Below are 24,372 nucleotides of genomic sequence, written 5' to 3'. Positions count from 1 at the left end.
GCTGTCCTGGAACTCACTCTGTAGACCAGGCTGGTCTCGAACTCAGAAATCTGTCTGCCTCTGCCTCCTTGGGTGGGATTAAAGGTGTGTGCCGCCACTGCCTGGCTTGGAAACTTTTCTTAACCCCTTCAGATAAAACACACAAAACTGTCTTCACACTTAGTTTATATCTTATGACATTATTGAGACTACAATTTTGTAATCTTTCTATGGTTTGATGATAGTAGACACATGAGGTGTTTCTGTTAGAAGATAAACCACCGATTTTCATCACAATTTACACAGGGAATATTTATTGAAGTGCAGAAATTGGTTTTGTTATTCTTCCCTTCTTTTTTGGTATAGGAGTCCTGCTTGCATGAGCTTTCTACTTAAGACCTGTTTCCTCTGTAAAGCCTATGCTGACTACTTCTCTGCTGTGTCTTCCTTTACTAGTCTTGTTATCCTTTGTGTTTTGTTTGATACATGTATTTTAATAAATGTATATCTGAGATAACAGATCCTTGGGTGTTCTCATTGATTTTTCTCTAAAGACTAAAATTAAAGTTTTAATGTTAGAGTTAAGGCCCTTCCATGTTAAACCTAGCCTTGAACTCTACCTAGTATAATAATTTTAAGCTTGAGCCTGGGGCTAGAGATGGCTCAGCTGTTAAAACTACTTCCTGTTCTTTCTGCAGGATCAGAGCTTGGTTCCTAGCACCTATACTCTCAACTGTCTGGAACTTCAACTCCATAGGATCTGGCCTCCTTAGACCTACAAACTCATAGCCACATCCTTAGTTATATACATGGATTAAAAATAATTCTTTAAAAAGTAAGAGATTTTGCTTCTGCAACATAGTAGTTGTGTGACCTTGGGCAAATTACTTATCTTGGAACATCAAGTTTTCCTCATTCATAAAATAAGGACAGTAGTAGGACTTACTAAACAATGTTTCTTTGAAGATTAAATAAGAATATAGGTAAAACAGACATTGTCTGGCATAATAAAAGGACATTTAATGTTAGTAAACAGCAGTTTAACATTTTGCATTTGTGTGTGATTTTGTGTGTGTGTGTGTTAGGGAAGCACTGTTACATATGTAACCAAGGTGTATATATATATAGGTGTGCATGTCCCTGGGTGGGAAAGCCAGGTAACTTCTCGTGAAAGTTGGGTCTCTCCACCATTTGGACTCTAGGGATAAAGAAGTCAGGCTTGGTAGCAAGCCTGCTGAGCCTCTGTCCCGCCCCATGAGCAGCCTATCCTCCAGTTAAGATACCCTTAGTAATTATGAAATATTCTCAGTTAAGAGGCTCAGTTGTTTTAGGAAACTGTTTAGGTGGTCAGATATACTTTTAAAGAATACTTTGTTGCCCTTCTGTAGCACATTCCACATTATATATGGACTTATTTTTATGAGTGCTTTTAATCCCAGCCCTCAGAAGGCAGGCGCAGGTGGATCTCTGAGTTAAAGGCCAACCTTGTCTACAGATCCAGTTCCAGGACTGTCAGGGCTACACAGAGAAACCCTGTCTTGAAAGACTGTGTCCTGTGCTGTAGCTTCCAGTTACTTGATCACAGATTACTTTGTATTCCTCTCTTCCTGAAGCTGTAATACACCATCTGATTTATTCCAGCTGCCCTTTGGATCATCTCCAAGTTCTCTTTTTGTCAGTTGATTTAGATTTTCTTTTAACAAAACTAGTGTGTATTCGATGACCTGTTTTGGGGAATCTCCATGATGGTACTTAATGATTATCATATCTGGATAAAGTTGGTAAGCGTGTAAAAGAAGGATACTTATCAAGGAATTTTGATTTTCTTAGAGTTAATACATTGGCAGTTGGGGAACATTTGGATAATTTGAGTTGAATGTAACTGACTTGAAGTACATCATATAGTTTCAGCAGAAAAAGGATAAGAATTGAGTAGCTGGAGAAAATGTTTGTGGAGCTGCTGGAGATGTAGAAGTTTGGGACTAAAAAGAGTTTCTAGGTGAATGATATCTTGGTATATGCTTGCCTGATAGTATTTTTTTTTGAAGATTTATTTATTATATGTAAATATACTGTAGCTGTCTTCAGACACTCCAGAAGGGGGCATCAGATCTCATTAGGGATGGTTGTGAGCTACCATGTGGTTGCTGGGAGTTGAACTCAGGGTCTCTGGAAGAGCAGTCAGTGAGTGCTCTTAACTGCTGAGCCATCTCTCCAGCCCACCTGGTAGTACTTTTTAACCTTGAACTTTTTAACCTTGAACTATTTAACCTTGAACAATTTGAATTTGTGGGGAAAACATTGTAGCAACTTAGAGAGTATGGAAATGAGGCAATTAAGGAGCTAAAGTAGCATAGGATTATCTAGGTATGAGTTGTGGGGGGGGTTGGGCTGCACTGGTAGGGTTAGTAAAAAAGAGGAGATCCCAAACCTGAGGTTGAAAAGTAAATGAAAGAATTTCATCATAAAGGTAAAGTTCGGCGGTATAAGAGATTTCCCTATATGTTATCCTTGTAAATATTACATTTTTTCTATATGCTGTATCTGACTTTTATGTAAACTCAGCCATGTTTCATATTTCTGGTTTAAGCTCAAAAAAATTATTTTGCTTTGATGACAATCTTGGAGAGGTTTTCATTGTATTGTTGTAGTCATGTATTCATTAGTCTTTGCTCTTTGCGTTTTTTTCTCCTTTTTAAGTTACAATCTGTCTGTCCAACTGGCCTCTGTAGAGATCCGGGTCACTTCTTGATACACAGTTGTCTCTAGCCTGAGTAAATGCTGGCTATTCATGATCACACATCAAACTACCTTCTCACCTTTTAGAAAAATTGCCTTTCCTATTAACATGGCATATATTTAAGAACATTCTTCTTTTGTATTAACTGTATTAGTAGTTCCGATGGTTTCCTAGAGCCATTTTTCTTTTCTTTTTCTTTTTCTTTCTTTCTTTTTTTTTTTTCTAGATAGGGTTTCTCTGTGTAGCCCTGGCTGTCCTGGAACTCACTCTGTAGACCAGGCTGGCCTTGAACTCAGAAATCCGCCTGCCTCTGCCTCCCAAGTGCTGGGATTAAAGGCGTGGGCCACCACTGCCGGACCATGCCATTTTTTTCTAACTAGAAAAGAGCATCATCATTATCTTGTCCTTGTCTCTCATACTGAAATTTTAACTACTATTTTTATGGCGCAGTTGATACTTGGCCAACTTTTTGTATATGTTTTTTTAACCTTCTTGCACTTAAAAAGGGTGTCCTTGTTTCCCTCTCCCCCATCTCAAAACGAGGTAATGGTGAGAAAGCCCTATTAGTAGAAACCCTTTAGGGGTAGTAGGAGGTTTTTCTTATTTGATTTTTGCTTTTGTTTTCAGTATAAGTATGGTTGATTGTAACACTTGGCTTATTGGCTAACCAGATGGCCTTAACCCTTCAACTTGGGTCTCTGTAATCTAATTATTTTTTCAGGGTACATGTTTACAGGTAAGTCTTGAGCACCTGAGTTGCTAACTAGGGAATTACAAAGAATAAAAGTGTGGTGTTTGTTCATGTAGGTTCTGACAGTGCTCAGAAGAGCAGTGGGGAGAGATTTTTTTATTTCTTTCAAAATGTCTTAAGGAGTTGTGGTTTTGCTTTGCTGTCGTTGGGGATGCATTTGACTTTCCTGATCTTTTTTTTTTTCTTTTTTCCCTTTGAGAGAAGGCACTACTGGTATCTAGCTAGCTAGCTATTTATCTAATTGGAGATTCCCTTAAATACTCTGCTACATACAGAATTGCCCTTTACTCCCCACAGTGATAAAATTTTCCCAACCAAGATATTAGCAATGCTGTGGTTGAGAAATTGCCCTCTGTCTGTCTGTTTTTGTTTTCCAAATGCCACTTATATTACGGAGTTCACCCCTTGAAACTGTCACAATTAAGAATAATAGAATCACAACAAAGAAGTCTTGTAGTTGCACTATATAGTCTTCCATTTATCAAAATGATGGTGTATGTGGAATCAGTAGTCTTTTGTTTTGGTTTGTTTTTCGAGACAGGGTTTCTCTGTATGGACCTCACTGTCCTAGAAATCTTTGTAGACAAGGCTGGTATGGAACTCACAGAGATCTACCTGCCTCTGCCCCCTTAGTGCTGGGATTACAAGTGTGTGCCTCCACCACCTGTTTTCTTTTTTCTTAAGACTTATTTATTTTTTATTTATTTGAGTACACTGCAGCTGTGCATCAGATTCCATTACAGATGGTGGTGAGCCACCATGTGGTTCCTGGGAGTTGAACTCAGGACCTCTGGAAGAGCAGTTAGTTCTCTGAACCTCTGAGCCATCTCTCCAGCCCTAATAGGAGTTTTTGGGGTTGTTTTGTTTTGTTTTGCTTTGTTATTATTGTTTTGTTGTTGTTGTTTGGTTTTGATTTTTCGAGACAGGGTTTTTCTGTATAGCTCTGGCTGTCCTGGAACTCACTCTGGCCTCGAACTCAGAAATCTGCCTGCCTCTGCCTTCCAAGCGCAGACTAAAGGCGTATGCCACCACTGCCTGGCTTGTTGTCCTTTGTTATCTCTGGTTCTCTGTGTTTTGAGGCTACTTTATAAAGCACTACTTACTTTACATTTCTTTGCCTCCCTTAATGAATTGAAAATGTTATTTAGTATAATGAAGTGCTGATTGAGACTGTGTGTGTGTGTGTGAATACAAGTACACCACAATATACATGCAGAGGCCAGAGGATAATCCATAGGAATCTGTTCTTTTCCTTTCATCTGGTGGATTCTGTGATCAAGTTCAGGTGGTCCGGATTGGAGCCCACTGCTTAACTGGGTGAACCATTTTGGTTGTTTTGTTTTGTTTTGTTTTTCAAGACAGGGTTTCTCTGTGTAGCCCTGGCTGTCCTAGAACTCACTGTGTAAACCAGGCTGGCCTTGAATTCAGAAATCTGCCTGCCCCTGCCTCCCAAGTGCTAGGATTAAAGGTGTGGGCCACCACCGCCCGGCTTGACTTAAATTTTTTTAAAAATTGACTTATTTATGAATACTTTGCCTACATACATGTCTGTGCTCCACAGGGATGACTGATATGAGCGGAGGTCAGAATAGGTTATTGGGTCCCGTGGAGCTGGAGTTACAGTTAGATGATTGTGAGATGTGGTGCTGGGAATCAAAACAACATCTTGGAAAAACAAGTACTCTTAACCAATGAGCCATCTTTCTAGCCCCAAATTTGAGAGACTTTCTTTGTTTTACTTATTAGATGACTTCTAGTCCCCTTTTCCTCTTTAAAAAAAATATTTTTGTGTGTCACAGTGTGCATGTGGAATACAGTCTTGTGGAATTGATTCTCTCCTTCTACCTTTGCATTTATTGGTTCTGGGAATGAACCCTGATCAGTACCTCTGAGATGTCTTCTGGGTTTAATTTTTTTTTTTCCTCAAGACAGGGTTTCTCTGTATACCTCTGGCTGTCCTAGAACTCACTCTGTAGACCAGGCTGGTCTCAGAAATCCGCCTGCCTCAGCCTCCCAAGTTCTGGGATTAAAGGCGTGTACCACCACTGCCCAGCTGGTTTTAATTTTTTAAATAAGGTTTTTTTTATGTATATGAACACTCTTATCTACATGTATACCTTTGTGCTAGAAGAGGGTATCAGATCCCATTATAGATGGTTGTGAGACACCCTGTGGTTGCAGGACCTGTGGAAGAGAACTAGTGCTCTTAACTGCTGAGCTATCTCTCTAGCCCTGGTTTTAAATTGTTAAGTGGTGCCTTTGGGGATTTATAAGACTGACATTGCTGTAATTGTTTTCAATGACATTCTGCTCCATTATTCAATTTAAGAAAGTGTATTTATTATGGTTGCTGGGCATAGTGGCCTTTAAAGGCCTTAATCCCAGTACTTGGGAGGCAGAGCCAGGCAGAGAGAGCTCTGAGTTCAAGGCCAATCAGAGCTACATAGGGAGATCCTATCTTGATGTTTAAAAAGTAAAGAAAGAAAGTGTAGTATAATATTTTGCTCTACTTTGTATTTTGGGCTCTTAAAACTCTTTCCTTTTTTTCTTCTCGCCCTTTTTTACTGATAAGTAATTCCTTTTTATGGTGTAGACATTACAAACTTTTTTTGTTTTTTGTTGTTTGTTTGTTTGTTTGTTTTTCAAGACAGGGTTTCTCTGTATAGCCCTGGCTGTCCTGGAACTCACTCTGCAGACTACCGGGCTGGCTTTGAACTCAGAAATCCGCCTGCCTCTACCTCCCAAGTGCTGGGATTAAAGATGTGCGCCACCACCACCCAGGGACATTACAGCAAAAGGATCTCCTACATTGTGTATCAGTTTTTTGTTTAATAAAACATTTTCTATCAGTAAATATAGTTATGCGGTATTATTCTATGTTGCATATATTGTTTTTGAATAGTTCATAATTTAAATTCTTGGCCGTTTAGTTTGTTTTACTCTTAATATTTAATCTAATTTCTGTGTCTCGAGAGTTAGCTCCATGGCTTGGAATACTTGTTATTCTTGCAGAAGCCCTGGGTTAGGTTTCCCAGCCATCTTCATGGTGCCTCACAGCCAGTGCCAGGGAATATGACATCCTATTTTGACTTCTGAGAATAGACATGCCTGTGGTGCACATACAGGCAGCAAAAACCCACATACTCATGAAGAAGTTCTTAAGAATTAGTTTTAGGGGCTGGAGAGATGGCTCAGTGGTTAAGAGCACTGACTGCCCTTCTGAAGGTCATGAATTCAAATCCCAGCAACCACATGGTGGCTCACAACCGTCTGTAATGAGATCAGACGCCCTCTTCTGGTGTGTCTGAAAACAGCAACAGTTTACTTAGATATAATAATAAATAAATCTTTTAAAAAAATAATTAGTTTTAGTTTTTGAGGATAGTTTATGTAGCCTAGACTGGGCTTAGACTTTCTGTGTAATAGAGGTTGGCCTTGAGCTCCTGATCTTCATTGTTTATTAAGTTCTGGGATTACTGATCTGTGCCACCACATCTTGCTTGTTTTGCTTTTACAAGCCACGTAATGAGTTTTTTTTTTTAATGTAGATATATTTTAAAAAATGTAAGAAACAAGAGTCTTTAATTGAGGTGTTGTTTTATGGCAGTTATAACTCATGAAGCAAATTTGATAAGCACTACATCCAGTGTTTTGGTGTATTCTTCTTCCTATGTATATGAGTCCTTAGAACAACTAATAAAACCCATAATCTTTACTATTTCATCAAGAATATCTTTTAAAAATCAGCTAGTAATGAATTTTGTGATTCATGCTGTAGTGCATGTGTAGAAATCAGGACAACTTGAAAGAATTGATCAAACCCAGGTAGTCAGTCAGGTGATGGCAGACATCTTTACTTGCTTTGCCATCTAACAGGCCCAAGCTGTAAGTGAGGAATACTGTAATTAATATTGTTTGGTGTTATTGTCTTGGTTCTAAGATACCAGCAGTTTTCCTTATCTTTGTTTTTGTACCCTTATTACAAATGTTAACAAATTCTGCACATTGCCCCCTGACTTCCACGTGTGTGCCATGGTGCGCGCGTGTGTGCACACACACACACAGCTAAGAATAAATATAATTTTTTAAAAAGGCAAGTGATGTTTTTAGTATTACTGTGAAAACATTGACCTTCAAAATGGTCATTGAAGGCTGGTGAGATGGCTCAGTAGGTATAAATGCTTGCAAGCCAGAAGACCTGAATTACAAATCCTGAATTTACCGTGGAATGGAAGAACCAGTTTCTAAAGATTATTCTCTGATCGTCACACACATACATGCACCGCCATAACCAACACCCCTTCCAGCAGCCAAATAATTTGGGGAGGGTATTTTTTGAGATCTCCAGGGGTATGAGAGATCGTGCTTTTAGGGATAGTTGGTGTAGTTCTTTATATAGGTTTCCCTTTGTTTCCAGACCCAAATAGATGAATCAGGAATGAAGAAGAAGCAGTTAATTGAGGTATGTCATTAATGGGTTAGGGTTTAAGAAAATGAAGCAGGATGAGAAAGGAAGGAAGTGTCTTGAAGAAAGTCAATTCTGAGGTTTCAAGGGCTAGAGGATTAGAAAGTTAATTAATGCAGCTCAGAAAACTTTTCTGAGAGTTAGTGGTCCTCATGCTAGTAGTTGTTGCTAAGGAAGTGAATTGAGAAGGCGAAAGGAAGAGATGTTGGGCCGTACCAGCATTTTAGGAGGATCTCAAGGAAGAATAGAATAGAATAGTTGCAAGTATATCAGGAAAGAAAATTTCAAGGAAGTCCGTACTACCTATTGCTTGGGGGAAAGTCGGAATAGGTCTGTTGGTTGAATAACTGGTTAGCTTTCCTGGAGTGATAGGAGTAGAATCTAAATTCTAAAGAGTAAAGAGTGTAAAGGCAACCATAACTATTGTTTTGAAGTGCTTTGGGGTGGAGGAAGTGAGATCGTTGTGTTGGATTCTTAAGACACACATTTACTCTGAAAATAAAGAGCCCAGTAGAAAAGATAATGTGCTGAATGAAAGAAAATTGATATTGCAGCATGATGTAGTTAGCCTAGTAATACAATATAGATTTGTAAGGAAGACACACAAACCCATAATATTAGCTTAAACTTTTTTATGAGAATAAAATTTTTTTCTTCTATTACTGGGTATTCATCTTTGGGCCATATTCAGCTAATAATATAACATTTATTGAGTTGTATCCTCCAGTCCTCCTTCCCCAACAGGGTTTCTCTGTGTAGCCCTGGCTGTCCTGAAATTCTCTCTGTAGACCAAGCTGACCTCAAACTCACAAGAGATCAGTCTCCCTCTGCCTTTCAAGTGCTGGGATTAAAGATGTGTGTCTGGCAGAGAGGTTTTTTTTTTTTTAAATGAAGTCATTACAACCATTTGTGATTATTTCAAAATGAGACTTCTGTTTTGGCACTATTCAATCTGTAGTTAACAAGGGACATGAAGGGTAAAATTATTTTCTTGTGAAAAGATTGTGTTCCTCTCCTCTTAGGTAAAAGATAGCTCCAGGCTCCAGAATGGCTCTACAGTTATTCTCCTTTTTTAGAGGCAGAGTTTGGACAATAGCCTCATGTGGTGCTTCTGTTGAACATGTGCTGTTTTTAAATGTGCTTGTATTTCTGACTTCCTTTTTTTCTCTTTCAGTGTGTTCTCAGGGGAGGCAGTAAGGGGCCGAGGAGCTGGCCTCAGCACTGGGAGAGGCTGGACTTCCTGTCTCTCTGTGCTGAATGGCTGCGATGGCGCCCGCTCTCACTGACGCAGCAGCTGAAGCACACCACATCCGGTTCAAACTGGCTCCCCCATCCTCCACCTTGTCCCCTGGCAGTGCCGAAAATAACGGCAACGCCAATATTCTTATTTCTGCCAACGGAACCAAAAGAAAAGCCATTGCTGCGGAGGATCCCAGTCTAGACTTCCGCAATAATCCTACCAAGGAAGACTTGGGAAAGCTGCAGCCATTGGTGGCATCTTATCTCTGCTCTGATGTAACATCTGTTCCCTCAAAAGAGTCTTTGAAATTGCAAGGCGTTTTCAGCAAGCAGACAGTCCTTAAGTCTCATCCTCTTTTATCTCAGTCCTATGAACTCCGAGCTGAGCTGTTGGGGAGACAGCCAGTTTTGGAGTTTTCCTTAGAAAATCTTAGAACCATGAATACAAGTGGCCAGACAGCTCTGCCACAAGCGCCTGTAAATGGATTGGCTAAGAAATTGACTAAAAGTTCAACACATTCGGATCATGACAATTCCAGTTCCCTCAATGGGGGAAAACGGTCTCTCACTTCATCATCTCTACAAGGTGGTGAGGTGGGGGGATCTGACTCTGGGAACTTGAAGGGGGGTATGACCAATTGCACTCTTCCACATAGAAGCCTTGATATACAACACACAACTCTATATAGCAATAATAGCACTGCAAACAAATCTTCTGTTAATTCCATGGACCAGCCGGCACTTCAAGGAAGCAGTAGGTTATCACCTAGTACAGACTCCAGCTCTGACTTGACAAATGTGAAGTTAGAAGTCAAAAAGTCTCCTCTGTCTTCCATTCTTTTCAGTGCTTTAGACTCTGATACAAGGATAACAGCTTTACTAAGGCGGCAGGCTGATATTGAGATCCGTGCCCGCAGGTTACAGAAGCGATTACAGGTTGTGCAAGCCAAGCAGGTGGAGAGACATTTACAGCATCAACTGGGTGGTTTTTTGGAGACGACATTGAGTAAACTGCCAAACTTGGAATCCTTAAGGTCCCGGAGTCAGTTGATGTTAACCCGAAAGGCTGAAGCTGCCTTGAGAAAAGCTGCCAGTGAGTCTGCCACTTCAGAGGGACTTAGCAACTTTTTGAAAAGTGATTCAATTTCAGAAGAATTGGAGAGATTTACAGCTAGTGGCATAGCCAACCTGAGGTGCAGTGAGCAAGCATTTGATTCGGATGTCACAGACAGTAGTTCCGGAGGGGAGTCTGACATTGAAGAGGAAGAACTGACTCGAGCCGATCCTGAGCAATGCCATGTGCCCCTGTGAGTAGAACGTATGATGATGCAGTCATTCCTGAAAAATGTGGGACAAGATTTAAATAAAGCCCCATTTTGTAAAGAATATGATTCTTGTATATTGACAACTAGGCTTCACTAGTCCTTTCCTAGTTTTAGGTAAGTAAAAGCATATATACCTGAAGTGGAGAAATTGAAGGCATTTCTGCTATAATATTGTGTTGCTGTATGCTAAAAGTTTTCCTTTTTAAGACTTAGTGAAAAGAAACTAGAAACAATAGATTGCTTTTGAAACTCCAGGACATTTTAAGCTGTAATGTCTAACTTGACAGTTTCTCCCTCTCAATAAACAGGCAGTCATTTCTAGTGAGTAACAGTTGGTTGTCTTGTAATTTAATTTAAGTTAGGTAAAAGTTATTACCTAACTTTTATAGGTAATAGTGCCAGCTCCCACATTAGGAAGGCCATGGTTGTCAAGATTGCCCTCCAATACTACTACAGATGCCAGTTGCAAACCCCAGATCATTTTATATGTGCTTTTCATTACTTGGCTATAAGTTAATATTCCCATAGCTTGGTTTTCATACTTGGTTTGCCTGAGCAAGTCAGTGTAGTACTCAGAAATACTGCCTTAATGTTTACCAGTTTTTGTTATAAATGATATTTGAAAGGAAACAGATGAATACATGTATATGGGTGAGATGTGAGGAAGGGACACTGCTTTCTAGGAACTTTAATGTGTCTAGCCATCCAGAAATCTTCTAAAGCCTGTCCTTTTTTAATTTTTACTCAGAACTTTGGTTATATAGGTATGAAATCATATTATTTTAGTGGTCATTAGTGATCATTTTTATTTCCTTTCATCTCTGTTGTGGGTGTGAGACTGAAAATTCCAATGGTTTAAACCCACCTTAGTCTTTTTGGTGACTAACATTCATCTTGAAATTATCTCTGAGGCCGTCAGTTCAACTACCTACTATTGATAAAGAAGTTTGGTTCCAGAAGACATGCAAAGACCAATATGTATTTCATAGTATCATATTCTAAGGACTGATTGGAAATGCTTCAGAATATTTTAAACATTGCCTTTTTAGGTAATGCACCTTTTACTTCTTGATGCTTTCCTTTAAACTGTGTGTATGTACACAAGTATATATTTTTAAAAGTTAGATTCATCAGGGTTTTTTTTTGTTGTTGTTGTTTTAGAATTTTTTTCCCTTTTTTCGATTTTATTATTAAAAGTGTATGTGTGTGCCTGTGGAGGTTAGAAGACGGTATAGAGTCTCTTAGAATTGGTGTTAACAGACAAGTTATAAGCTGTGTGTGTTGTTCTTTATGAAACCAGTCTTAATATGGAGTTTAGGCCTGCCTTTAACTTAGAATTATCCTCCCTCAGTCTTCTGAGGATTACAAGTGTGTACCACCATGCCAACTTTTTCTTTTCTTTTTTTCTTTTTGGAATTCAGCAAGTTACATATTTTGGATAAAGTTTTACTGCTTTCTAAATCTGTTAGTTTTGTAAAATAATACAAATCTCAGGATGGCATACTGCTCTTACTCTTTTCTTTCTTTCTTGGGGAGAGGCGGGTAGAGGGTTATGGAGTTTTCCTACGTAGCCCTGTCAGTCCTGGAACTCTGTAGACCTAGCTAACCTCAAACTCCTATCTGTCTGCCTCCCAAATGCTAGGATTAAAGACATGTGCCTCCACCACCCTGCTTTTTTCTTTGGCCTACATTCATGTACTTAAGGAAATGTACTTGAAGATGATTTAAGTAATTTACCTTTGCTGGGTTTTTTTGTTTTGTTTTTCGAGACAGGGTTTCTCTGTGTAGCCCTGGCTGTCCTGGAACTCACTCTGTAGACCAGGCTGGCCTCTAACTCAGAAGTCCGACTGCCTCTGCCTCTGCCTCCCAAGTGCTGGGATTAAAGGCATGTACCACCATTGCCCCGCTTCTTTGCTGTTTATCTGTTAGGTTTGTGAGAATAGGAACAAAGACTTGGCTTGATACTTAAAAGTAGATAATCTACTCTTTTTTGCTATGTGTAGTCTGGCTTACTAGACAAGGCTAAATATATAGAGATGGCTTAAAAACAGTTTTTTTCTGGGGGCTGGAGAGATGGCTCAGCAGTTAAGGGCCCTGGTTGCTCTTCCAGAGATCCTGAGTTCAATTCTCTACAACCACATGGTGGCTCACAACTATCTGTCATGAGATGTGACACCCTCTACTGGCATGCAGGTGTATATGCAAATACAGCATTCATATACATTAAATAAAAACTTAAAATAATTTTTCCTTGATGCTAATAAAACACTGATTCATTTTTATTAGAGAGTTTGATTGTTCAGACAGGTTTGTTTTTAGTTGGTGAATTACCTGCTATGCTAAGTTTGTTTATATAATCCACATGGATAATACTATGTATCTGATGGGAAACTTTGAAGAAAGACCAAGTAATTTTTGCCTAGCTTCCAACATTTTTAAAAAGCCATAACAGACACTGTATTTAAAACATGGCATTTCATGTTCAATATTTATTAAAATGGCCTTCTGCCAGATTGTGGTGGTGGACACTTTTAGGGCCAGCCTCATCTACATAGTAAGTTCTAGGCCAGCCAGTCAGGGTAACATAGACCCTGTCATGTTTCCAAAATTTAAAAACAGGCACCTGAATCTGTATGCTTAATGTTTTCAGGATATAATATATTGAAAATATTTCTGTGTCTTTGTCATTTCAAGGGTGTTTTAATCCAGTGTGAAATTTGACTCAGCAGGCTGAAAATATAATTTAGTGGTTGAGCACTTTTGTAGCATTCACAAAGGCCTTAGATTTAATCCCAAGCACTCTTTACTCCTACATAAACAAACTTCAGCCAAAACCAAATCAACAACCCTCAAACAACAACAAAGATATACCCAAAGAGAACTTAATTTATAGGTTAATCTAGTTATTGAGATATTTACCAGCTTCTGTTGGTTGGAGTTTTGTAGACGTGTACTATTTTGTACAGTGAGGGAGATAGGGTTCTTTTGCTTTCACCCTGAATGCTGATATAACAGGTGATTGCTACCATGCCCTATAAGTTTCCTGCATGAGAGATAAGCACACAATACCAGTTGAGTAATCTTTAACAAAGCTCATTCTTGGCTTCATTCATGCTGTTTTCCCCGTTCTTGTTTTATGCTTTAGTTTTGGGCTTAGTTTATGCTAACTTGTATTTTATTTGCTTCTGAAGTCTGTTTTGAATCAGTTATCCCAGAATAAACTTGATTTTTGTGCACCTCAGTGACAGTAAAGCACTTTTTTAAAATTTTGGATGTTATTGATTATAAAGGAACTTCTTCTGTAATAGGGTGGATTTCTAAAGTTTTGTAGATTTTGCTTTTTTTGTTTGTTTTTAGGATACTCTAAAATGCTGTATGTTATAGTCTCTTCTTTAAATTAAAGATGCAGAGATGCTGCTGCCAAAAGTGCAGTCAGATTGCTTTGTTACTTTCCTATTCTTTCATTTCCACAACAATAGCAAGGAAAAAAATTCAGCCAGGAGTAGAAAGTTATTTTCTCTGATAAATCCTCTGTTGGGTAGAGGTGCTAATGGTGAATATGAGCAAAAGACAAATTCTCAAAGAACTGAACACCACCACACATATGCTGGCTCTAGGACTAAGTATGACTACTTAAAAAAAACAGTCTGTTGAAGTTATTGGTTTTTGGTATTTGGGTTGCTCAACATCTTAAATTTAATGCCTCTTCCTTTTCTATGATCTGTGTGAGCAAAGATCCTCCCCAGTTCTTTCCACCTTTTTATTTCTGAATAGGTAGCAGGTATGATGCTGTGGGGTTCTGAAGGAAGTTAGGTAAAAGGAATTGGGGCAGGGGTTGTTAACTGCTGCAGATGTAGATGCTACCTGTTTCTTCAACTTTTGACTGGTTTTCACTGAGTTATGGCTGTCATACACTTTTTCTGAATGCAAATATGTGGAACTCTACAGGTGAATAAATTAAGCCTTGAAGGAATTCTTGTGAGAGGAGACTAAAATACCATGAGACAATGTGAAACTTAGTGTTCGGTACATAACAATGTAAGGTAAACGCTTGGTGATAGAAATGAAATAGCGACACTTGGGAGGCAGAGGCAGGTGGATTTCTGAATTCGAGGCCAGCCTGGTCTACAGAGTGAGTTCCAGGACAGCCAGGGCTATACAGAAAAATGAAAAAACCAAAAGAAAAGAAAAGAAAAGAAAAGAAAAGAAAAGAAAAGAAAAGAAAGAAAGAAAGAAAGAAAGAAAGGAAGGAAGAAAGGAAGAAAGGAAGGAAGAAAGAAAGGAAGGAAGGGAAAGGAAAGAAATGAAATAGTAAGAGATTTTAGCAAAAAGGTGGAATTGGAAAAAAATGGATATTAGAACCATGAATAGTAGTTCAGATTTTGATAGACAGATATTTGGAGAAAGTTGGAATTGTGGTCTATAGAGGTTGATCAATACAGGCAGATGGCACAACCAACACACATTGGAAAGACAGTTTAAAAGTTACAGGACTGGTGGCTAGAGAATATTTTGGAGACCAATCAGAATAGGTAGAGGTGATATATATACTATAAGAGGAAAGGAGATAAATTCTAGGTAAGCGCCTATCACTCAGCCACACCCCCTGCCCCAGCCTCCAACATCTTTTTAGATAGTATTTTATGTTTCCTTGTTTAGTCTTCCATGTGCTTAGAGCTGATATTTTTTACAGGATGTGCTTACTGCTTATGAAAATATATTCCTAAAATGGGCATGGGGAGCCATGGTCTTTTCCAGCTAGGTGTGATGGCACAGGCCTTAGTCCTAGTACTTGGAAATCAGAGGCAGGTGGATCTCTTGAGTTCAAGGCTAGCTTATTCTGGACAGCCTGGACTATGTGGAATAGTGTTTTTTAACTTTGCTGATGCCACAGCCCTTTAATACAGTTTCTCATGTTGTGGTAACCCCCAACGATAAAATTATTTTCGTTGCTACTTCATAACTGTAAATTTACTAGTGTTAAAAATCTTAGTGAAATATCTGTGTTTTCCAGTGGTCTTGGATGTCTCCTGTGAAAGGATCATTCAAACCCCAAAGAAAGGAGTTGCATCCTACAGGTTGAGAAAGTACGGACAGAAACCCTAACATATCTAGTTAGTTACACGAATTTGAAAGGTATTGAAGAATATCCTGATTGGTTTTCGTCTACTTTATCATTTCAGTGCTAGTTATGATTAACATCTGATGTTTTATTTTTGTTGACTTAATTTTTTTTTGCAAACATCAGGAAAACCGATGAAGTAGAGTTTATTTTCCTAGCATTTGTGAAATTATTTCTAAAGAGAGTAGCATAGTGGAAGAAATTCTTGACCACTGTTAAGAATGTTAATTTCTCTATCTAGGCCTGAGTATCTAAGCACTTATAGATTATAACTTTTTATTATTGTTATTGTTGTTGTTGTTGTTGTTATTGTTATTGCTAACTTGTTTTGTAATTATTGGACCAGACCTACCTGTCTGGGAAAGGCTGTCTTCATTGCTAGACAGAAATTGTCCTCTGATGTGTATGCTGAGGGTCTGGATTACATAACTCTCAGCATTTAAACCTCTGAGTAGTCAGCCTGAGCCCGGGGGAAGTCAGTGGCAGAGCTGGAGTAAGCTTTTGTTTTTCTCATGAGACAGCAAGCCTAGTGCTCAGCATGTGTGTTTATAGTAACTATTTTGTGTGGGTGTCTGTTCACCTGCAGAAATAAAATTTCTGAGTAAAATTATGCTTTTTTGAGTGGACAAGGGTAAGAATAAAGAAAGATTGTTACCAGATGAAAATCCTTTTCACTAGTGAAGTTGCTTTGTTGGAGTGATAAGATTTGGGGGAAATCCCTAATGAAAACTATCATTTATCTTAACCTCAAAAAAAAGCAAAATAATAAAACAGTGTTCTTTTGGTCTTACATTTATCTATTAATAAGTGCATATTTTAATACTTTAAAATTGTATGTGTGTGTGTATGAATTGTGAGTATGAATACAATGCTTGCAGAGAAAAGAACAGACTGTTGGATCCCCAGGATCTGAAGTTGCAGGGAGTTATGAGCAGCCTGATGGAACAGAAGTGACCACTATTTTAGCTGCTGAGCTCGCTCTCTCTCGAGCTCCCCTTTTGTTGCCTTTATTTTTGCGACAGGGTTTCTCCATGTAGTTATGGCTGTTCTGGAATTCTTTATGTAGACCAAGCTAGCCTCAAAACTGTTTCTATCTCTGCTGGTATCAGAAGTATGGGTTACCAACTCCAGATCCACTCTTATTTTAAACAATAAAGTCTTTTTTCCCTCTCCCAGAGGGAGTTATTTTTAAAAGTCTCATAGATACCTAAGGCCCTTAGCTTGATTCCCTAGTACTAAAAAAAAAAAAGTTAAAAGCAAAAATGTGACATTGTAAAATTGATTTATGTAGAACAAATAAGGTATATAAAGCCATCTGATTCAGCTGTACCAACACATACTCATATATTGCTTTTAGATATATGAAGTTAGCATAGTTAATGTCTTTATTGACTCATTTGCCTTTTATAAATTTTTATCCTGGGGGTGAAAAAACTTAGTATTCTTCCCAGTCCAGGGTTTATATAGCTGTCCAGTTGGGTGAAAATGTTTTTTCTTTTTAAACTGACAACTCTCCCAGGAGATTCTTTCCTTCCCAAGAAGTGTTCTTTTAGTACATTCGTTACACAATGGACTTTGCAAGATACTTATTCAGAAAGCTGGGAGTACAGGCCGTAAGATAAAAACAGAATGAAACTTAAGATTCATCTCTTTCTGCCTGTGTGTATATAAAATTCATATACAAATACATTCAGGCATTCAAGAAAGTAATTTGGCTTGGAAGGGTAAGTAGAACAGCTAATTTTGTATTTGTAGAAAATTTGTTCAATATAGTTAATGATTGTTCTCCATGTAAAAAGAATACTTAAGATTTTGTTGGAATGATAACATGTCAGAAAGTGGGTCCTGCATTCTACACTTGAGAGAGACAATGTGACTTGAGAAAATTTTAAGGTAAATGTGCAGTCCCAATGATGGTGTGTGTGTGTGTGTGTATAATGGTTCTGCATTTTGTTTTGATTTTTGAGACAGTGTCTCTAACTGTCCTGGAGTGGGAATTAAAGGTATGTGCACCATACCTGGCCCTATAGTTTTTATGAACTTTTTTATTTATATGAATGTGTTTTCCCTGGACATATGTCTTTACCGCACACGTGCCTGTGGAGGTTAAAAGAGGGTGGCTGATGTTACTGATGGTTGTGAGCTGTCTTGTAGGTGCTGGGAATTGAACTTAGGTCCTATGGAAGAGCAACACATACTCCTAAACACTGACCTTTCTCCCTACTTAGTCCCTCTGTATTTTTATATTTTATTAAGTATTAGGCTTACTTCCATAAATGTCTAAACCAATGTTAGATTATATAATTTTCTGTGGTTTCTAAGTACATAGTGCTAGATTTTTAGTGGATCAGATGTCTCATTTATTTTTTGAGAAGGTATAAGCTCTGATTGGTCTGAAATTTACTGTGTAGATCAGGCTGCCTCAAATTCCCAGAGATGTGCCTAGCTCTGCCTTCAATTGCTTGGATTAAATTGGTGTGCCACGCCCACACCCGGCTCTGTTTTTGCTGTCCTGGAACTCACTCTGTAGACCAGGCTGGCCTCAAACTCAGAAATCCGCCTGCCTCTGCCTCCCAAGCGCTGAGATTAAAGGCGTGCACCACCACCGCCCGAGTTCAGAATTTTCTAAGCAAAAGACTAAAAAACTTTCAATGGACTCTATTCACTTGGAGACTAGCTTTTCAGTACCAGTTAATCCATAGTAACTTAGCTTTCAGAATTTTTGTTTTTTCTTTGTTAAAAAGTATTTTTAGACAGTGTCTTAGATATATAGCCCAGGCTAGCGTTCAAGTGATTATGTAGCTAAGGATGATCTTGAACTCCTGATCTTCTGCCACAACTCCCAAGTCCTATGATTACACCACCACATCTGCAAATATCTCTAACTTCATGAAAAATGACTGAATTTATGGAAGGGTAAGACATGGGATTGCTTTCACATTAACTTGTAGGATGGCTTTTAAACCATTACATAAACTCAAGTCCAGTCCCTTCAATAGATAAATCCTTCAACGTGGTTCAGAGGTGTTACCTTAATTATCTTAGTAGTTAATCTGAATGTGTCATCCTAAGGTTAGTCACAATATCCCTTAGGCCAGAAGAGTAGTTCAGAATTTTCTTTCCTTTTTTTTTTTTTTTTGTGTGTGTGTGTGTGTTTTTTTTTGGTTTTTCGAGACAGGGTTTCTCTGTGTAACCCTGGCTGTCCTGGAACTCACTCTGTAGACCAGGCTGGCCTCGAACTCAGAAATCCACCTGCCTCTGCCTCCCAAGTGCTGGGATTAAAGGTGTGCGCCACCACTGCCCGAGTTCAGAATTTTCTAAGCAAAAGACTAAAAAACTTTCAATGGAATCTATTCACTTGGAGACTAGCTTTTCAGCACCAGTTAATCCATAGTAACTTAACTTTCAAAAGGTGAGGAAACACCTTGGAAAGTGAGGAATGAGGAGAACGTGCAAGAATGGAAAGTTTGGTTCTTGTCTTTTGGGCTTTTATTAATTTTTATCACCTCCAAAATAGTAGGAAAGGAAGGATTGGATGGATAGACATTGTGTGCTGGGTACATGTTATGGGCATTATATATAGTGTATTGTTGTTTTGTTTTTTGAGATGCCTATATGTAGCCCTGGCTCTCTTAGAACTCTGTAGGTGAGACCTAGCCTTGAATCCACTGAGTGCTAGGATTAAAGGACTGCTATGCCTTGTAGGAATTTACACAGTATGGGCAGTAAATATTGGGATCTTAAAGGAGCAAGGAGTACATTAGAGTTGTACAAAAATCAACAGCCATATTCTTGAAATGTCAAACTTAATTTTTTTCTATTTATACATGGGTAACAGATGGTATTAAATATGTATAGTTTTACCTAAGTAAATTTTATTATAGAAACTAATAAAGTCTCTAAATTAAAATAGCAAAATGATCTGTTTGCCAAAGATAAAAAGTTGAAGAAAATAGAAAATGGGGTTGGAAGGGTAGGCTGATGTGGTAGGTAGCTTTGGTGTGGATAAAGGTTTTACATTGGAATGGTGGAGGTGGAATGGAAGAGATAATGGTCCATGCATAAGATTGATATCCTGGAGAATTTTAAAGATGAGATAGGGGGCAAAAATAAGCTCATCATTTATAGATAAGAAACTTAAGAGACATATCAGGTGACTTCCCTGTTAAAGATTATCAATATTAAGAGTCAGGGTTGCAATAGAGGTCTTGACTCCCAACTTAATATCTTTCCTTGATTAAACACACTTGGTATTATGACTGGATTTTGGTTCTTAGAAAACTGACAGAAGGGCTGGAAAGATGGCTCAGCTGTTAAGAGAACTGACTGCTCAGAAGGTCTGAGTTCAAATTCCAGCAACCACATGGAATTCCAACCAAATTCCAGCATCCTCATAATGAGATCTGGCGCCCTCTTCTGGGGTGTCTGAAGACAGCTACAGTGTATTTACACATAATAAATCAATAAATCTTTAAAAAAAAAAGAAAACTGACAGAATATTGATGGAAATAGGGAAGGTGGTGGCAAAAAAAAAGATGTTGACATCTGAGAAAGAAAACTAAAGATGACATCTAGAGTGAAGGGCTTTTTTGTTGAAGAATGGTGACTTTGACTTTAACTTTTATCTTTAGATCTTTAGGCTTTTGTCTTTTTTGAAGCAAGATTTTAACTTAAATTTCCTCATACTCCATGAATAACCAGTTAGCCATATAAAATATATTGAGTAGGTTGTTCTTTCTGGTTAGAAATTCCACTTTCAGCCAGTTGGTGATGTTGCATGCCTTTAAGCCCAGTTCTTAGGAGGCAGAGGCAGGCAGATCTCTGAGTTTGAGGTCAGTCTGTTCTACAGAGCTCCAGGATAGCCAGATAGCCAGGGCCATTACACAAAGAAACCCTGTCTTAAAAAAACAAAAACAAAAACAAACAAACAAAACAAACAAACTAAAACTCTCTCCAAAGACAAATAAAGTAATTTCTTGGAAAACTTTGTAGAATGGGTGATAGTCCTAGAACTCTGTACCCTTAGTATTTTAATTAGAATATCCTTGTTTAGAATTAAATGTTACTTTTGTTTGAAATACTTTAGGAATAATTGTTAGTGTTCATCTTTTCAGATACATCTGGCAAGTTAGCACACTATAAGTTTTATTAACCAAACATGGGCATGTGTTTATATTGCTCTGCATTTCTTTTTTTGCATTCATAATGCTTAACATGGAAGTTTTTGTTGTCAAGAAAAGTCTTGCCAGGCAGTGGTGGCACTCAGAAGCACAGGCAGGCAGATCTCTGTGACTTCAAGGCCAGTCTGGTCTACAAAGTGAGTTCCAAGACAGACAAGGTTACATTAAGTTCCGTTATGTCTGGTGATTGAGATTTTTTCCCCGAGACAGATTTTTTTATGACTTCTGTGCACTGGTGTTGTGCCTACATGTATGTGTATGTGATGGTGTCAGATCTTGAACTGGAGTTACAGTTGTGTGCTCAATAGATTTAAAACTGGCATTACAGGTGCTTTAAGACATTGCTTTGGATGCTGGAAATTGAACCCAAGTCCTTATAGAGCAGCCAGTGCTCTTACTTAGGCCATCTCTCCATCCCTATCTCTCCCTCACCGACCCCCTCCCCCAAGTTTCTTTGGGTAGCCCTAGATCTCCTGGAAGCCTCAAACTCAGATTCACCCACCTCTGCCTCCCGAGTGCTTTACTTAAAGGGATGTGCTGCCACTGCTTGATGATTGAAACTAACTTTTAAAGCCATAATTTGTTAAAGTAGTGTCATTAGTTTTTAAAGATTATACAAAATAAGAGGGATAGGCTCAGTAGAAACATTTTCATTGAAAAAACTTTTTGTTGTTGACTATAATGTGCTTTGGGAAATATAAATGATTTGGATTCTTTCTATAGCCTAAAGAAAACTAAAGTATTTACATAGGTCTCTGAAGTAATGAATTACAAAGCAGTCATTGTCACAAACGAGGATTAATATGCTGTGAGGGCATTTTGGAAAAGCAGAAGCTGAGGGCATAGGTCGTGTATAGTTTTAGATTGAGAGTTGAGGAAGCAAGAGGTGACAGTAGAAGGAAAGAACAGCCTGTTCACAGAATGGCGGGGGTGGGGGCTCTATTGGCTCACAGGCAGGCCAGTGTAGTAAAGTGGAAGATTAAAACGTACATGAAGGAAGCCCTTGAGTAAGTAGATAAGGGAGTGTTTTGCTTTCCTTGTGAGAAAAAGGACTTTTGATCAGAAATTTTTGGTTGAGGTGTTGAGTTGACTTTGTGGGTAAAGGCACAAATCTGCTGACTTGCTTGGTTCGGTCCTTGAGACCCACATAGTGGTATCGGAGAGAGAGATAATTTACTGGCTCTCTGACTTCCACATATGCACTGTGGCACATGTTCCCAACATGAAATAAATAATATAATTAAAAATGTAAAGTCATGGTTTGTCAAGGAATTTAGAAGGTTGGTATTGGTTTAGTTAACAAAATTAGTCCTGCAGTGTAAATGTAGCCACCCAAGGCTAATTTTTATTTGTTTTGGTAAATGGAGCTATATTGGAACACGGTTGTGTAATATTTTTTCCATTTATTTATTGTTGGGTGTTTTAGACAGGTGATCAGGTATATTAGTTACTTTTCTCTTTGTTTTGAAGAAAAACTGACAAGCAGTTTGAGGGAAGAAGAGTTGCTTTCAGTTTATAGTTTGAGGGACTAGTCTGCAATGGATAGGAGATTCTGGCAGCAGGGGATTGAGGTGGTTAGTCACATTGTATCTACCATCAGGAAGCAGAGGAGCAATGGATATTTATACTCATCTCTTTTGTCTTTGTTTTCTTTCTCTTTGTCTTCCCACCTCAGTTGACCTAATCAAGATCATTTTTCCAAGATGTGCCTGAAGGCTTCTCTCCTAGGTGATTGCTATATCCTGTCAAGTTGACAACAGTAACTTATGTTAGGTGGTGATTATAGATATGAATGTACAAGAATATAAACTATTTTAATTCTAATCCATGAAATGTGACAAAACTTAGTGAAACTGGAGAGATGACTAAATGGTTAAGAGCTTTTTATTGTTCTTGCAAAGGATCGGGCTAAATTCTTAGGACCCACATTGTGACTCACAACCATCTGTAAGTCTAGTACCAGGGGATTGGATGCCTTCTTAAGGTCTCCTTGGGCACCAGGCACACACATATACATTCAGACGAAGCACCCATACATAAAACATTTTTAAAGGATGTTGATTTATGTCCTTCCGTCAGTGCTTTTTAGATTTCTGTGTGGCTTTTATTTATTTTGAGACAGTTGGGAAGGGGCAGAACGATGTAATACATTTCTTAGTTCATTGGATAGTTTTATAAAATCATAAAATAAAATACTGTAAAATTCCTGTGGAAGAGACTTTTCTACTTGGCCTTGTCCAGTGGAGAGAAAAGAACCCTAGGTAACGTCTTGAGCACTTAGTCACTTTATGATTTTAGATTAAGCTATGCCACATTTTAATTTTATTTATTTACTTTATTTTTAGACGGTCTCTCCTGAGCGTTGGCTATTCTGGAATTCACTGTGTAGAAGGTTGCCTTGGAACTTGCCTATTATGCTTCTCAAGGGCTGGGATTAAAGCACCACTCCTGCCAATGCCATACCTGTTAATTGAAAATATCTTCCCTGTGCAAAATAGACATGCTGTGTGTTTGACTGCTTACTTTGTTTTCTGTGGTGTTTAAAGAGGATCAAATAATCTTGAAAACTAGAAGCTTGTTCAAATATGCTATAGAGAAAGTGTCAGAATCCTGTGGTTAATGATGCATTTATCTTAGTGCTTTTCACAATCTAGTCTCACAATGAGTGCCTTCTGAGTTTTTGTGAAGCACTTCAGATACTGATGCCTTTTTAGGTTTGTAGAATAGAGAACAAAGGAATAAATGAAAAGGAAAATTAGTGTGAATGACACATCTGTTGCTTATTTGACTTAGAGCTTATGTTTTCTTTTTCTTTTTTCTTTTTTTTTAAGATTTATTTATTTTATGTGTATGAATACATTGTAGCTGTACAGATGGCCTTGAGCCATCATGTGGCTGCTGGAAATTGAACTCAGAATCCCGCTTGCTCCGGTCTAATATACTGTAGCTGTCTTCAGATGCTCATTATGGATGGTTGTGAGCCACCATGTGGTTGCTGGGATCCAAACTCAGGACCTTCAGAAGAGCAGTCAGTGCTCTTACCAGCTGAGCCATCTTGCCAGCCCCGCGCTTATGTTTTCTTAGACCCATTATTTTAGATGAAGGTGGAGAGGCTGTTTTATTTTATTTTTGTTTTTGTTGTTGTTGTTGTTGTTTTTTAAATAGGAGTTCACTGTGGTAGCTACAATGACCTTGAATTCAGAGTTTTGCTTTGGCCTCTTCACTGCTGAGATTACAGATGTGTGATACCTGGTTCACAACAGAAAGGGTCCTGCTACTTTTTATTCTTCTGAATAGTATCTCTCCTGGCTGGCCTGGAACTCTCTGTAGACCAGTCTGGCCTTGATCCTCCCTCCAGAACTCTCCCTACTTTCTTTTTAAATTAAAATTTGTATAAAATTACTGGGTAGATGAAAATGAAAAGCTAAATAGCTGCTCATTAGCTCCTAAAACAAGGGCAATGTGTATAAGAAAGTTTTGCCTAACATAAATAAGGTTATGAGAAAATTTGTGCTTTATGCTTTCTTCCAGGAAGTTTGGAGTTTAATATTTTTAACTTATCATGTTGAGT

General features: G+C 38.3%; 1 protein-coding gene across 10 annotated transcripts in view; it reads left to right on the top strand.

The window, feature by feature from the left end:
* Nucleotides 1-24,372, top strand: part of Kansl1 (KAT8 regulatory NSL complex subunit 1) — a 134,048-nt gene that overhangs the window by 39,506 nt on the left and 70,170 nt on the right. For 8 of the 10 annotated variants that reach the window (XM_031350970.1, XM_031350965.1, XM_031350972.1 and 5 more), the window contains one exon: nt 9,110-10,481. In XM_031350970.1, the coding sequence (XP_031206830.1) occupies nt 9,193-10,481 (1,289 nt within the window). In that variant the 5' untranslated portion in view covers nt 9,110-9,192. Of the gene's footprint in view, nt 1-7,887; nt 7,933-9,109; nt 10,482-24,372 lie in introns of all 10 variants that reach the window. The other 2 variants (XM_031350967.1, XM_031350968.1) reach the window with 1 other exon arrangement.

The sequence above is a fragment of the Mastomys coucha genome, unplaced genomic scaffold (genome assembly GCF_008632895.1).
Source record: "Mastomys coucha isolate ucsf_1 unplaced genomic scaffold, UCSF_Mcou_1 pScaffold5, whole genome shotgun sequence".
NCBI classification, from domain to species: domain Eukaryota; kingdom Metazoa; phylum Chordata; class Mammalia; order Rodentia; family Muridae; genus Mastomys; species Mastomys coucha.
The sequence above is the reverse complement of the archived record's forward strand: the minus strand, read 5'-3'. Positions and strand labels throughout refer to the sequence as shown.